The sequence below is a fragment of the Bos javanicus genome, chromosome 18 (assembly GCF_032452875.1).
Source record: "Bos javanicus breed banteng chromosome 18, ARS-OSU_banteng_1.0, whole genome shotgun sequence".
Classification (NCBI taxonomy): Eukaryota; Metazoa; Chordata; class Mammalia; order Artiodactyla; family Bovidae; genus Bos; species Bos javanicus.
In genome coordinates this window covers 2,683,550-2,699,526 of record NC_083885.1, presented here as the reverse complement: position 1 = coordinate 2,699,526, position 15,977 = coordinate 2,683,550, and the positions used below count along the sequence as shown (strand labels likewise).

Here is a 15,977-nt window from a genome sequence, read left to right as displayed (position 1 = left end):
GGGCTGGAGGCCGGCAGAGCATGTGTCCCCCTCCTGAGTTGCCCTTGCAGGCCCTGCAGTGCCTCTCTGGGAGCCGGTCTGGTGCAGAGACACAGGCCAGGTGGGCACTGGTACCTGCTGCCCTACGTTTCCCACCCTGCCCAAGGTGTGCCAACTCTGGTGAGCCCAGAGTGGCTGGTTCTAATTCAAGGGCTCTGAGGGCTCTGAGCTGGCTCAGCTCCAAAGCAGGGCCTCTTTCTGGGCCTCAATGAAGCATGCCCGTGAGTCAGCATGGAGACTCGGCCGGAGCAACAGGAAGGGCAGGGTGCAGAATGAGGAGCCAAGGATGGTGGTGGTGGGGTAATGCCTGGAAGAACGCGAGTCCCCACAGCCTCCACGGGCTGCAAGATCCTTGCCCAGCAGATTTTTCCAGAAAAGTTCTGTCATGACCACGCCACAGGTAACGCCAGATAGATTCCATGGGGCTTGAGGGGGTTTGTAAACCTGCGGGACTCCAGCCTGCCCTGCCCTGTTCCCTCACCCATGAATCCCCGCTGAGAACTGTGTCACACACTCGTAGCCCCGACACTAGCCTGAAGGAAGGCTAAAGCGGGTGGGCGAGAGAGCAGGGACGGAGACCTTCAACGCTCACTTCTTGGTTGTGTAATGATACTTGATTAAAATGAAGTCACACAGTGCATCTTTTATTAGACATTATTTTAATACCATATCAAAACACCTTGACTAATGAAGAAAGCCTTTTCCCCCAGCTTTGAACATTTTTTTAAACATTTTATAAGGTTTTTTTTTTTGTTTTGGATTTTAATATATAAATACAGAAACCTATCTTGCCGGAACTGATGTCACGCGTGAACATCAACAGCTAAAATGTTCTCAAACAGAATACCTGAAAACAGGGGCAGCTGTACACATCCTTTTAGTCTTTTGTTTGTCTAAGTTTTTTGGAAAAAAGAAAAGAAAATACACAGGGGTCTAGGAAAAACGTTCAGGCATTTTTGCAGGACACTTGTGATTGTTAAATCCTCTGAACTGACCAGAACCAGGAGGGAAGTGGGAAGGAGAAATGGGAAGAAGGGGGAGAAGGTCCTGATGGGCTTGTTTTTGGCAACAAAGTCAAGGTATCGGGGTCCCCAGGGGAGAAAAGTGCAAAATCAAGCCAGAAAAATGGGGGGGGGGAAATCAAACAAACAAAAAAACCAAGGCAGAGTGGTTGATGGAGAGGCTGCTGGATGCCGGGCACAGGAGGGCTGTAAGCTCTCTCCGCGCCCCTGGGACTTGAGTGGCAAGAACCCGGCTCTGTTCGTTTGTCACTGAGTGGGTTCTGGCCGGGCAGCAGACAGCGATCTGTAAACATCACGAGGGAAAACACCAGTCGACACTAGACTTTTTGCTTTTTTTATAATTTTTTTTTTTTTGTAAACACTTTAGAGACAGACCCACAATGCCTTTCAAAGGTGAAAAAGAAAATGCCCTTTCCCTCCTGGGATGAGGATGAGGGGAAGGATAGCGGGTGATTCTTTCTTCTCTCAAACTGGCTCTCATCCAATCTGGTGTCCTCAGGGAGAAAGGGGGGCCATTCTCTGGAAGTCAGTGCAGGAGGGCGCCCTGTTCCCACTGCTGTCCCCAGCTCAGCTCTGCCCCAGTGTCCGAAGCCTCCTCTCAGGAACGGGGCCCTGGCTGTCCCTGTGGGGACCGGAAGGTGTCAGTCGCGCTTGGTGGGCCCGAGGCCGGCCGTGTGCGTCCTGCGGAGGCCGGGCTGGGGCGCCCCCCGAACCGGAAGTCATGCTGGGAATCTGGACTTGCAGCCGGTGCCAGGCTCCATGCCCTCTGCCTCTTTCTTCCCCTCGCGTTTTCTTCACCCCACGTCCTCAGTTTTTGAGGTGAAGGTAAAAAGAGCAAGTGTCCCTGAATAGTTTGACATCGTCAGCTGTTCTGGGGGTTTACTTGGGATAAATGAAACAAACCTAACAAAGAACAAAAGAAAACAAAAAAACAAGAGAAAGAGGGAGACGAAGAGAGAACGAGAAAGAACGGAAAGAGGCCCCTGAACCCCTGGGTGTGAGATGAGGTGAGTTTTGGTTCCTCTGGGGATGTTGTCTGTTTGGCGGAAGGGACAGGTAGGATGAGGACAGGAGAGGACATTCAGCAGTAAAGCAAGGTGCCCAAGGGAGACACGGGCTATACAATGGTTACAGGGTGGGAAATGCCCACCAGCTGACGGGCACTCCCCTTTCTGGGGAGGAAGCTGGCTGGGCTGTGGTGGCGGGGCCCCAAGTCTGGCCTGGAGGCCCCCGACTCATCTGGAGTGGGGTGAGGGAGGTGGCCAGAGGAGGCAAGAACCTGGTCAGCTGACTGCTGACAAGTGCTGCAGGGACAGTGCGCGGTCCTGTTCAATGACCGTGATGTCCACATGGGGGTGCAAGCGAGATGTCCCCATTCCCAAAGAAGCAGGACCCCCCACCGGGGTGAGGACCTGCTCCACAGCCCAGGGAGTACAAGGCACAGGCTCCCCCCACCCAGCACTTTCTGAGGCTCCTGCTGAACCTTCTCAGGGAGATTTGCTCTCAACGTCTGGATCACACTGGTCTTTCCCCAACTCCACCTCCACCCGTCCAGATTCTTCTGGACGACCATGCAAGAGTGGACTCTCAGGCTTCCCAGGAACCACTCCCACCCCACAGAAGCACTGCTGCTTAGACCCTCTTCCCCCGACCCCTTTCAGTGGGGAGGCGGGGGTTTGTGAGGGCAGCTCAGCAACGCCCTCCCCACTCCAGGCCCCCAGTCACTGGCTCACCATTGAGAGGAGTCAGCAAGCGAGCCCAGCAGGGTCAGTCCGCAGGGTGTTCTGGACAAGATCTGTTCACTTCAAACCACGAGTCTATGCAACTGAGGGGGGAGACGGCAAGGGGGGCGCGTCACTGGCTGAGCAGCTGCTCCTCAGGGCCGGGTCTCTGAGCAGGATTCCTACGTCTCACCCGCGAGGACCCGACACCCACTGTCTACTGGCGGGAAGGAGCAGGGCACTCAGGTGGGTGCTGGCTCAGCCGGAGGCCCCGTGCCATAAGGTGGGGTGGCGTGGGCCTAGGCCCATAGGAAGTGGGGAGAGCGGCCTAGAGAGGGATGAGGCCTCGGGGGCGTGGAGTCCGGGAAGACGGCACAACTACCAGAGAGACGGCGAGTGCGGGGGGCTGCGAGGGGCGGCCAGGCGACCGTCTCCAAGGCTTGAAGGGCGAGGAAGGCTGGGCAGCGCCCTAAGCGGGCTGTCTCCTGAGGCTCCCTCCCTGGCGGTGACTTCTCAGGAGACCCCACTGCTCTGCCCGGCTGTGGCGGGCAGCCAGCAGCCAGCCCTTCCCAGGAGAAGGTGGCCAGGGGGGGAACTCAGGAGCGCCAGGCAAAGGCCGGCAGTGAAGTCCTGGGGTCATAGAAAGGGGTGTCCGAGCCTGTCTTTTCGAAACAGGAACCAGACTGGCTATTTGCGTAAGTCTCCCCCAGAGCGAGAGTCCTGTCCTCAGTTCTGGTCAGTGCCTGCCGGGACGCTGCCGGCCTGGCGCCGGGCCCGGCTCCCCGGCCCTCACTCGCGCCCTCCCAGCAGCAACCGCATCCGAGTGCGGCCTGTGGCCGGCGGCCCCAGTCAGGCTTCAGGAAAGCCTGCGTCAAGACGCGGCTCTGGGACCCCAAGGGCAGAGAGTAGTGGTGGCCACGGGTGGCACGGGGCAGCCTCCCGTCCTGAGTGAGGCATCTTCTTTCCAATTGGAAACAAGACCCAGGCTCGAGCTGGAGCCTGAGGACGAATCTCGGCCCTGTTAATTATGGAGGCGCCAGCCCCACAGGTAGTGAATATTACCGCCCGCGGGGCCTCTGGGGGCGAGGGGCGGGGCCTGGGAGGAGCCTCGAGGGCCCCGATGGGGTGGGGCCTGGGGCCGAGGAGCGGGGCGGGGCAGCCAGCACCTCCCTCCGCGCAGATCCGGTCTCTGCACACTGCGGAGCAGGGGGGGCTCAAGGAGACACACAGGTACCCAACCTTCCAGGGGGCCAGGGATCCACAGGCTTCCCCGGCTCTGCGCCCTGCACGTCCAGACGTCCCCGCCTGCTGGCCTCTGCCTCGACCCTGTTCAGGGTCCTTGTGACGGCTGGCTCTTTCCTCCCACCACAGGGAAGGAGCCCTCTGGGGTCTGAGTGTGGAAGAGCTGGGCCTACCAGCTCCCTCATACCTTTTGTGATAAATGCACAGGCAGGGCAGCCTGGCTATCGTGTCCCCCTGAAGCAGCTCCTCCAGGCAGATCACACACTCACCCGCGTCTTTAGTCAGCACGTCATCTGCAGAGAAGGGACAGCGGGAGAGGACGGGGGTCAGTCACCAGCTGGCAGGGGTCTGAGAGCCGGTTGGGACGGCGTGGGCCGCCTGAGTGGGTGAAAGCCCCAGGTGGACCTTGACGTGAAGGTCCTCACTGCAGACACCAGACATGTAAACCACACGCCAACTATCTGAGGACAAAATGGGATTAATCACCAAATACGCAGCCCAGGAGACAGAGGATGAAAATGGACGGGAGAGGGAGACACAGGGAGCTAGGCAGCACGAGGCAAACTGGCTCCCTGGACAGACGTTCCCTCTAAACACACACACAGGCCAGGACACTGATTTCTGGCTCGGGGAAAAAAAACGGTGATGAAGAGAGTTGGACTAGGCAAGAATGAGGGAAAAACAGGCACTCTAGCCAATATAAGTGCACGCAGGATTATTCACAACAGCGGGTGGGAAACGTCCACTAGCTGATGGAGAAGTGAACCATCAGTGAACCATGCGTGTGTTGGACCCACGCAGTGGAGTATCACTTGAGCCAGGAAAGGTGAAGGGCTGATGGGGGCCGTGACATGGACGCACCTCGACGACATGGTGTGAGTGAAAGAAGCCAGACGCAAAAGGCCACCGGCCGGACGATTCCCTTCATGCGAAATGTCCAGAAGAGGAAAATTTAGAGACAAAAAGTTAGGTCAAGGGGCACTGGAGAGTGAGTGCTTCATGAGTAAAGGATTTTCCTTCTTCTTGTGGTAACATGAGATGTACCCTCCTGATAAAAATGTAAGAGTACAGTACACTACTGCTTATAGGCATCATGTTGCAGAGCGGACCTGGAGACTTATTCATCTTAGGTAACTGAAATTTTCTACCTGTTGAATAGCAGTTGCCTGTTTCGCTCTCCTCTGCCATCCACCCTTTGCTCTCCAGTTCTATGGAGTTGACTGTTGATTCCTTTAGATCCTTCATTTAAGTGGAATCATACAACGAGGTCCTTCTGGGGTGATGAAATGTTTGCAACTAGACAGAGACGGTGGTTGCATAAGGTTGTGAATGTCCTAAATGCTACAACACTGTTACTTGTGTGTTAAACACATTTTAACTCAATTAAATAAGGGAAAATCTTTCGCCACCTCATGCGAAGAGTTGACTCATTGGAAAAGACTCTGATGCTGGGAGGGATTGGGGGCAGGAGGAGAAGGGGACGACAGAGGATGAGATGGCTGGATGGCATCACCGACTCAATGGACGTGAGTCTGAGTGAACTCTGGGAGGTGGTGATGGACAGGGAGGCCTGGCATGCTGTGATTCATGGGGTCGCAAAGAGTCAGACACGACTGAACGACGGAACTGAACTGAACTGGAAAAAAAAAAAAAAAGACACCTTATGCTCCCACCAGAAAAGAATGAATGGGAGGAAGATGCCCCGGGTGAAGCCGTAAACACAACAGTAGGAGCAGAGCCCGGGGCCAAGCCAACACCCTCTAGGACGTCCCTGTGACATTCTGGGCACTGGTGACTCAAGTGAATAAGCCATGGTCTCAGGACTCAAGAAACTCACAGCCCAGCAGAGGAGGCTGAACAAGACGGAAATGAACAGCACAGGGATTCCTGGAACTCTTAGGACACACACAGATCCAGATGTGAGAAGTGTGGGAGGCGTCTGGGCGGGGTGGGGACGGCTCAGGGAGGGGTGTTCCAGGCAAGGGGACAGCATCTGCGCACCTGGGGGGAAGGACACTGCTGCAGAGTCATGGGGCCATGCGGGGAGGAGAGACCAACTTCCTGAGGACAGGCGTGGGACCTGCATTCTGCTGCGGGGCCTGGGCTTTCTCTGGTTCACTGAGGGGCCCTGGAGTCACGCTCTGATCACATCTGGTCTTCTGAAACCACTAAGAGTGACTGGAAGAGCCCTCGGTGGGCAGCCCGCTCCGGAGGCTGACGCAGCACAGCAGGAGAGGGGAACTCAAGGCCAGCGCCAGCACTGGGGGTGGGAGGCTGACACGAACTGGGGCAGCTGGGCAAACTGGGGAGGGGGGGCGGCGGGCGGGCGCTCGTCATGACGGGAGGGAGCCCAGGAGGAGGAGGACGGCTTGGGACGGAACAATGAGCTCAGCGATGGGTGGGAGGTGCTGAGCAGGAATCTCCCCGGGGACACAGCCACAGAAACCTCCCAGAATCCATGCAAGTCCAGATCTGGGGTTTAGAGGAGAGATGTGGGCCACAGCGGGAGGTGGGGGATACAGAGATTAGACAAACCCAGAGAGGGCAGATGACTGAACCAGGTGAACTCTAGTATTTGAAAGGCAGGTGAAAAGAGGCAAAGTCAGCAAAAGGCTACCCTGATGTTCTCAAAACCACAGGAGAAATATCCAGAGGGTGGCTTCTGGATGTGAAAACAGCAGAGCCTGAAGCAGGAGAATTCCTCACTCCTGAAAGATTTTAATTGATTGTGGACACGGCCAGTGATACACACTGAGATTTTATGTGTGTGTGTTCAATAAGCCTCAGGATCTTACAAGCCAGGCAGGACACCTGGTTTTATTCCTGATTGGCAAACAGAGACAATGCGGCCAGAGAACCAGATACCTTGCTGAAGTCAGAGCGGGCTGGGGACCCTGGGAGCTCAGGGAAGCAGGCAGTGCCCACACGCAGCACAGAGCCCAGGAAGCGGCATCTCCCCACTGCGGAAGGCAGGAGGAGCCCAAATCCGGCAACAGGTCTGAGTGGGTTGAGTAAAACTTCCTGTCCCAATCCCTGGGGCGCTAGGAATCAGGAGCCCCCAGGCGTCCCTGGGTGCCCAGCAGGGGCAGGAACATGGCTGAAGCTGAAGTCTGGCCACCACCCAGATCCTACAGGACTTCTGCTCTCTCATGCTGGGAGACCGCCGTCAGCTGCCAGGGGACCTTGCCGCCCAAAGGAGAGGACCCCGAACCACGCTGAGATTACTATGCAGATGGACTCCAATGCCTCTGGGCTGGGCACCCTGAGGTCCCCAGAGCTCGGGGGCTTGACTGATCCTGGTCAATGAGAACACAGAACCAAGCTGTTCTTTCTCCTCAAGCCCCACAAGCCCCAGCTTCCTGACACTGCATGCAAAGCCAGGGTCTCTGGCTTGGGAGGAAGCATGGAAGTGAGACTGGCCTGAGGGGTGGTGCTGACAGGGCCAACGCTCAGCTCCAAGGCAGACCAGAGAAACACCCCAGGGTGGCAGGCAGTGCGTCCTGCTGCCGGGGCGAGGGTGGGAGGTGGCGGCGCACTTCTGCCTGTCCCTGACAGCTGCCGTTCATCAAAGAGGAGCGGCTGAGGAGGAAGAGAAGAGGGAGCCCTCCTTCTCTGGGGCCAGCTGCAGGCCACCAGAGTCCACACAGCCCACTGAACCCCGAAGACGCTGCACGGTCAGGGCTGCAGCTCAGGCTGAGGGTAGCGGCCAGGACCCCCGCGCTGCTCCTTCCACTTGGCCAACCTGCTCCCGTCCTTCAGAGACCAGGTGACAGTCTCTCCTCTGGAGCTGGAAACCAGCACCCACCTCACAGACGGCTGCGGCCCTCCCTTTGGGTAGGGGGAGGAGCCTGGCTGTGGAGAGCACAGGTCTGACGTCGCCCAGTGGGACTCTGGAGGGGCACGGAGGTGGGTGTGGGCACTGGGGGCTGAACCCACGTCCCCAGGCCTATGGCGGTCACAGCCCTGGCGAGCAGGACAGTGGGAGCCAGAAGGAGAAGCCCCACACACGCCCCAGACAGGCTCCACATGGCCTCACCTCCACGCCAGGTACCCAAGAGCCTGGCACTGCAGCCTACCGGGGACCGGGAAGGTGCAGTGCCACCCACACCAGGCCATGCCAGCTCCCTTCCTGGGGAATCTCCAGGCGAAGGGGAGACTCTGAGTGGAGCGCTCCCCTACCAGCAGCGGTGTCCCACCCCAGCCCCCGGACTGCCAGTGCTGCCCAGGTGGGCTGGGCTTCCATCATGACAAGCAGAGGGGGGTCCTCAGGCCCGAGGGGCTTCCTGTTATAGAGGCTGCCCGGGGGCCCCTCAGTCCCCTCTCCCCAGGGCTCCCTCTCACCCACGCCTCATGCACAGGAAGCCAAGAGCCCGCTCCTGCCCTTCCTCTGCAGGAAGGGCACCTGCACAGACACCCCTAGACAGATCTCAGGGCATCAGACTCAGCCACTCCTAGCATCAGTAATAGCTCCCGGCAGTGCCCCGACTGGCTTGAGCAAACTCCCCAGCCAGGACCTGGCTCCCCAAGGCCCAAGAAAAGGCACTTCCATCACAACCACGGGGTCCCTGAGAGCAGAGACACAGGCCAAACAAGCACCATGGGCATAAGTCTGCTGGTGGGGGGTAAACGAGCAGGAGGCACACCTACTTTGAGGGGAGCCAGAGTCCCTTTCCTTTAAAGAAACCTTGTGTGACATTCAGCATTTAGCTGGAGGCGATGACCTTTGGCAGAGAGGAGAGGTGGGCAGGCAGGACCTAAGAAGCAGGGCATAGGTCTGTGCCCCAGAAGAAAGCTAAGCAGACAGGAGCTTTTAAAGCTGCTCTGACAGCCAACAAGCTCGCTGAATATTGCTGGCAAAAGAGCCTGCCACATGCCAGGCTCTCCCAGAGCCAAGGAGCCCTGTTGGTCGCGGAATCCGGGCCTCCTCGGTCCCAGGACTGTGACCCTTCTGTTCACGGTAGAACCAGGCCCCTCACCTCCAGATTCACTCTACTAGCTGACCAACATGAAGGTCAAAACCTGAGTGCATGTTCTTGAGGATGCAAGTTGCCCCAGTCTCAGAACTACAGAGAGACACTGAAAAGGGAGAGAAATGACAAGACCCTGTCAAGCTGGCCACATGTATCCAAGCAAATGAGTCCCCCAACTCCATTCTGACCCTTAAGGCATCCATTCTGGGTTCAGAGCTGCCCGCAGAGGAGAAGAGAGGACAGGAGAGCCTGTGCTCTGGGGTGCACCCCCACTGCATCACGTCACCCCGACTCATGGGCCCGGTGCCCGTGCAGGAGCACCAGCTCCTGGTCTTCACGCTTCTCCTGAGCACTGGGTGAACCAGTTAAACTAGTCTTGCCCTTCCTAAACTGACCTTTAAAAAAAAAAAAAAATCTGGCAGGCGGCTACTGGAGGCCTTCCAACCCACGGCTCAGGCCAACCCTCATAATAAGAAAAATACTACTTTCTATCAGCCTCATTTAGGAGGTTTCTTTTCCCCCAACTCTTTGGTGGTTAATTTCACCTTATATAACTGCTATCAGTTTCCTAAAAATTTCCCCAATTGGTGCTAGCATCTACAGAAAGGGTGTGTGTGTGTGTGTGTGTGTGTAGATGGGGAATCTCCCGGGAGTGACCAGGAATTTCATTAAATCTTCATAAGAAACAGCACATACCCACTAAGAAAGTCTCAGATCATCCCCTTCCCAGAAAGATTGAGAGTTTTACACCTCCCAAATGCCTTAAATCTCTTTTTTTCCTTTTTTGGTAGAAAAGACAGAGTAAGATGATAAGAAGTCATTAGTAAAATACGGCCTAGAGGTCCGAACTGGGATTTTGGTTTAAGGCCCCAAAAGGCCTGTGCCGTATCTCAGAACAGGCCCCAGAGCAGCCCTGGAGACTTGCACTCCATATACAGACCCCAGTGGCAAATGCCTTCCTCATACCTGGAAGGTGTAGGTGTCCTTAGACAAAGAGCGCTTGTGTTAACTGTGCCGCAGAGGGGCGAGGCACCTTCTTCGCCTTAAGACAAATTCCACTGATGGGACCAGAAGCAACATGCTGCTCTTTGCCTTGGGTGATTAAGGACTGGCTTTTACAGAAGAGGTCCTCCTGTTCACATTCACACACCCATTCTCTCATGCACACCCTCCCCTCCCCTGCCCCCAAAGAGATGGCTTTTGGACTGTGTGTACGTCAGTCGCTCAACCGTGTCTGACTCTTTGCGACTCCATGGACTGTAGCCCACCGGGCTCTGCTGTCCATGGGATTCTCCAGGCAAGAATTCTGGAGTGGGTTGCCATTTCCTCCTCCTCTTCCCAAAGCAGGGATCGAACCCGGGTCTCCCACATTGCAGGCAGATTCTTTACCATCTGAGCCACCAGGGAAGCTCCCAAGTGAAAGTCACTCCATCGTGTCTAACTCTTTGCAACCCCATGGGTGGTAGCCCACCAGATTCCTCTGTCCATAGAATTTTCCAGGAAAGAATACTGTTCCCCTTTCTCCAGGGGATGTTCCCAACCCAGGGATCGAACCCATGTCTGCCACATCGCAGGTGGCTACTTTACTGTCTGTCTGAGCCATCAGGGAAGGCTTTTCAACTAGAGGAGGCAGACAATGGGAACAGACCAAGAACAGTCACGGCCAGGCCTCCGGCTGGCTGGCTAACCTCTGCTCCCTCTGAGGGGACTCAGTCTGAGTGTGGCTGAGTGAGGCCAGGAGGACACCGAGGGCAACACGGCACACCCGTGCCAAGGCAAGGTACTGGGGCTTGATCCTGAGGAAACGGCAGCCCGTGGACAGAGCCTGGTGGGCTACAGTCCATGGGGTCCCAAAGAGTGGGACACGACTGAAGCGACCGAGCACGCATGCACGTCTTTGCACAGCACGCTAGGCAGGTGTTCACTTTCACTTTGTCCACGGGGTGTCGTGGCGGGGGACTGGGGTTTCATGGAGTCCCCTGATGTACTCATGCTCAGCCCCGAGGTGGCGGGTCAGTTCTTAGTCCGCAAAGGTGTCCACACATCACATCTGTTCTGCCCTGGACAGTCAGGCTTAAGCCGGTCGTGCAAAGCTCAGCCGGGACTCCCCTTCCCCACAGAGAGCTGGCGCTCCCGCAGACCCTCAGCTGTCAGCTGTGTGTGACCAAGGCCTGTCTCCCGATCAGATGCGAGAGGAGCTAAGCGGGTAGCAGGAAGGATGGGGCGCACTAGCCTCCTGAGGGACTCCCGCCCTGCCCCACTCCCCTTGCCCTTCCCGCTCGGAGGCAGGGTGCAGAAGCTGCCCAGAGGCCACCCCTGCCTCCCGCCCCAGCCAAGCCCTCACCGTTGTAGGAGAGACGAGGTTTGCTCAGACACATTATAAAGTGCATTTCCATCTCATCAGAAGCCACGGACTTGGAGCAAATGGGGCACTTGAAACCTGAAAGAAGAGAGAACAGAATGAAATGTTTTGTTTCCCCAAATCAAGCATATCCATAATAAAGGTAGAAACTCTTGTGTGATTCTGGCCATGTGGGCTCAGAATCAACACAGAGAATGACAGTCTAGATATATCCCACAACTGACTTCTGCATTAAGGCAACCAGCATTTCGTTTCTTTGTTATAGCCTCCAACTCCCATTTTTTTCATGGAGGCTCACCCTTAGCAGAGACATTACTTTGCCGACAAAGGTCTGTCTAGTCAAGGCTATGGTTTTTCCAGTGGTCATGTATGGATGTGAGAGTCAGACCATAAAGAAAGCTGGGCGCTGAAGAATTAATGCTTTTGAACTGTGGTGTTGGAGAAGACTCTTGAGAGTCCCTTGGACTGCAAGGAGATCCAACCAGTCCATCAGGAGATCAGTCCTAGGTGTTCGTTGGAAGGACTGATGCTGAAGCTGAAAATCTAATACTTTGGCTACCTCATGCGAAGAGCTGACTCATTTGAAAAGACCCTGATGCTGGGAAAGATTGAAGGCGGGAGTAGAAGGGGACGACAGAGGATGAGATGGTTGGATGGCATCACCAACTCAATGGACATGGGTTTGGGGGGGCTCCGGGAGTTGGTGATGGACAGGGAGGCCTGGTGTGCTGCGGCTCATGGGGTTGCAAAGAGTTGGACACGACTGAGCGACTGAACTAAACTGAACACCCTTGTCATGCCCCTTGCCGAAGCCTACCAGCCATCTCTGGCACCTGACTTGAGTTTTCTTTGCATTCAGATCCTTTCCCAAGGGGGTCTAGTGGGCAGTGGGGACAGGGAGTCATTGAGCGAATCAAGGTGACAGAACAGTCTGTCTTTGAATAACAAAAAGCTAACATCCTTCCGCCTCCGGCCCTCAAACCACTTAGCTAGATTGCCTGGGGAAGGAACCCCTACAGGTGTGGGCACCTCCGCCCCTCAGCCGGAGCACCTTCCCTCCCGCGGCCCCCGCAGCTGTCCTTGGAGAGTGTGCGTGCAGCCGGGTGGCCCTGCAGAGCACTCCCGAATGCCGCACGTGCCTTGGCCACATGCCTCCAGGAGTGACAGCTGTTTCACAACCGCAGGCTGTTTTATTCTCCAGGAAGTTTACTCATTACACACCTGGGGAGTTTCATCAAACTGTATCAGCGCTGGATATTTTGGCGGAGAACCTTTTGAGCTGAACTCCATTATGCATTGATCGCTTTTTTATAAATTATCTTCTGACCGATTTCTACAGATGAGTACAGATTTTTACAGATAAATACAAATCTTTCCAATTTTCCCCATTTTACTTTTATTAAAATTACTTTTCAAAGGGGGAACTCCCTCCCTGGTGCTCCGGTGGCTAAGACTCTTCTTGTGCTCCCAATGCAGGGGGCCTGGATTCCATCTCTGGGTCAGGGAACTAGATCTTGCATGCTGAAAATAAAGATCCCACATGCCTCAATGAAGACTTGGTGCAGCCAAATGAACAAATATTTAAAAACAAAACAAATGGGAAATTCCCTGGTGGTCCAGTGGTTAGGACTCTGCTTTCCCAGGTTTGATCCCTGGTCAGGGAACTAAGATCCCACAGGCTGCACAGTGGAGCAAAAAAAAAAAAAAAAACCCTACTGTTTTCAAATAGATTACTTCACTTTCATTCTACTAAAAAGACTGAGAAGTCATCTATTTATTTGTCCACATCAAATTTTAAACACCACAGTGTCTCCCTTATGCGACCATAACCCCTACTTTCCCAGTCTGGAGTTTCCAGGTCAAATACAGGACGTCTAAATACTGTTGTGAAGATTTGACCCTTCTGTTAATTTTCAGCCTAAATGTCCACACACAGTTTCACTGGACGCAGGAGCAGTATCTACCATGAGGAGAGGGTTCAAGGCAAAGAGGAGCTCACAGCTTCCTCAGTGTCCTTCCTGAGGGGGCTCGCTCACTCTGCGGGGCAGCCCCTGACCTGGACAGCTGGCGGTGCTGAGACAAGAAGCGGGCCGGCTCCCAGGCAGGGCACAAACCCGTGGCATGAAGTCTTCTCCAAACCCTCCTCTCTTCAGGGACAGGGCTCTGAGCTCCAGAACCAGACAGAACACCCACAGTCCGGCCTGCTCCGGGCAAAGCGGACCTCAGACTCTGCGGCACCGACCCCACTCCCCCAGCCCCTTCCCTCAGAGATACTCAGCGTCTATGTGCGTTGGCTAAAAAGTCCTGAAGTGCTGTCATCTCAAGGACTCTGGCTGAGCTTTGAGAATGGGCTGTATTTTCTGATCTCTGGGTGGTTGTGAATCCATCAAAGACAAAACCAGAACACAGAAAAGAAACATGAGCAGGGAGGGTCCACCCCATGTCCCAGCACAGGTGAGTCTGGCACAGTGAGAATGCTCTTCTAACCTCGTCCTTCTGTCTCCCTGAATCTGCCTCAGGCCTGTGTCCTGCAAATTCACCAATACTCATACTCAATAACATTCCACAGAATGACCAGCCACTGAGAGAGCAGTTGTTCACCCTTCCTTCTCACTCAAAAGACCAAGGTTTTGCAACACTTTAAGTGACTACAAGATGCTTTCACTTTAAACTGGCCAAGTTTAGGACCCTGCCTGCAGGCTGAGGTCGCAGGGCTGAGGGGAGCCCAGGATGGACCTGACAGGTCCTCAGATACCACGTCCTGATGTGGCCACTGGAAGGTGGTAAAGTGACTTCTCACTAAAGAAAAACCCTTCACCTTGTACATTACTCACATCTCTGATTACTTAGAACAGTCATAGTTGTTACAATGGCATCATTCAAACCTTTGCACCCCACTGTGATTCCGAGTATAGGAGAAGGGTCAAGTTACAGCTACGATGCTGCGAGAAAGGGATACCCAGCAAGAAAGGTCTAGGAGGAAACGTCACTAGACATTTATGTCCTAGGAAAAAACAAGCTGAGATTCACACGTTTAGGCCGATCCTCTCATCGTACAGATAAAGAAAGAGACCCTGGGAGGCCAACAGCCAAACAACTGAGGGGCTGAGCTGAGACCAGAATCAGATTTCTTAGCTCCCAACCTAAAGTCCTCGCCGTTGGAGAAGAAAGAGTTGACTGTGGGTGTGATACTGTGATTTCTAATCAGAAGTATACATTTGGCCTTTGTCCTGTTTCTGGCACAGACCTAAACTAAAACCCTTGGAATCCACTAACGAAAGGCCAACAGCATCTGGTCTTTTGTCATCACTTCCTGAAACAGCTCCAGAACCAAAGGTGAAAGAGTTAAAGGGCTGTTTATTCATAGCCATCCCCTTTGAACTGCACCACAGTCTATGTACATAAGGTGACTTTTGGAAAGTCCCTAGATGATAACCCAAGGATGGGGTCCAGTTGCCAAGAGAACCAACCATGTGATTAGAAGACTGGAACTTCCAGCCCCACCCCTGACCTAGAGGCTGGATCAGTCACCAGGGATTTAATTGATCATGCCTATGTGATGAAATCCCCATTAAACCCCCAAGGAGAGGGTCTGAGAGCTCTCTGGCTGGAGGTCTGAGGAGAGCGGTGTGCCTGGAGCCACTGTGGCTCTGCGTTCCTTCCCCCGACCTGACCCTGTGCACCTCTCTCCCTGGGCTGTTCCTGAGTTACATTTGCATAATAAACCGTTAGTCTAGTGAGTGAAATGTTTCTGAGGTCTGGGAGAGGAACGGGGCATGGGAACCTCCAATTAACAGGCAGCTGGACAGAAGAGGAGGTGACAACCCAGGCTTGTGACTGGCCTTGGAAGTGGGGGCCGTCCTTGGGGGCTGAGCCTGTAGGATCGGATGCCATCTCCAGGTAGATACCCTCAGAATTAAGTTAATTGCTTGGTGGTGTTGGGAAACACACCTCAGAACGGAGTTTTCAAAAAGAGGTGGGCTGGGAAATACTAGGTCTTGGAGGAAGCGCCACTATAGTAGGAAAGACCTATATTCTAATGAAAGCAGGGTCAGTACCACTTCCATCACTTACCTCTGCGTTTGTGTGTGTGTGTGTGTAAGGCTAAAAAAAACAAAACAAAACAAAAAACCTCAGGGTCTGTTGTCATGTGAGTGGGGAAGGCCAAGATGACCCGGGTTTTCCAGCCTCAAGACCTTGGCAAGTTATCTACTCTCCCTGGACCTCAGTTCCTCATCTGAAAGAGAGAGACATCTACTTCCCTTTGGAGGATCAAATAAGAAATCTGGAAGCAGGCTAAAATGGCGCTGAACAAAGGCATACCACCAGCAAGCCAGGCAGTGCGTAACGGGGAAGGGGGGGTATGGTGAGGGATGGGGAGACAGACCAGCGGGGCACCTTGGCCGTAACGGGGAAGGGGCGGGGGGGCGGTGAGGGATGGGGAGACGGACCAGCGGGGCACCTTGGCCACAGGTCATGCAAAAGTGTGCTGGGGCTGACCATGGCCATCTCTGATGGGCCCCTCTCTTCAGAGCACAGGACTCTGGAGCACTGTGAATGGCGCTTCCTGTACAGCCGACAGGGAACTGTACCCACCAGGTCCCTAACCTCTAAGGCACCC

General features: G+C 54.8%; 1 protein-coding gene across 4 annotated transcripts in view; it reads right to left on the bottom strand.

The window, feature by feature from the left end:
• Window positions 1-662: 662 nt before the first annotated feature.
• The window catches only part of ZNRF1 (zinc and ring finger 1), an 87,741-nt gene continuing 72,426 nt past the window's right edge, over window positions 663-15,977 (bottom strand). Inside the window, exons 2-5 of one of the 4 annotated variants that reach the window (XM_061386745.1) lie at window positions 11,339-11,434; window positions 4,212-4,317; window positions 2,795-2,886; window positions 663-1,344 (exon numbers count right to left, since the gene is read on the bottom strand). In XM_061386745.1, coding sequence (XP_061242729.1) covers window positions 2,829-2,886; window positions 4,212-4,317; window positions 11,339-11,434 — 260 coding nt within the window. In that variant the 3' untranslated portion in view covers window positions 663-1,344; window positions 2,795-2,828. The other 3 variants (XM_061386743.1, XM_061386744.1, XM_061386746.1) reach the window with 3 other exon arrangements.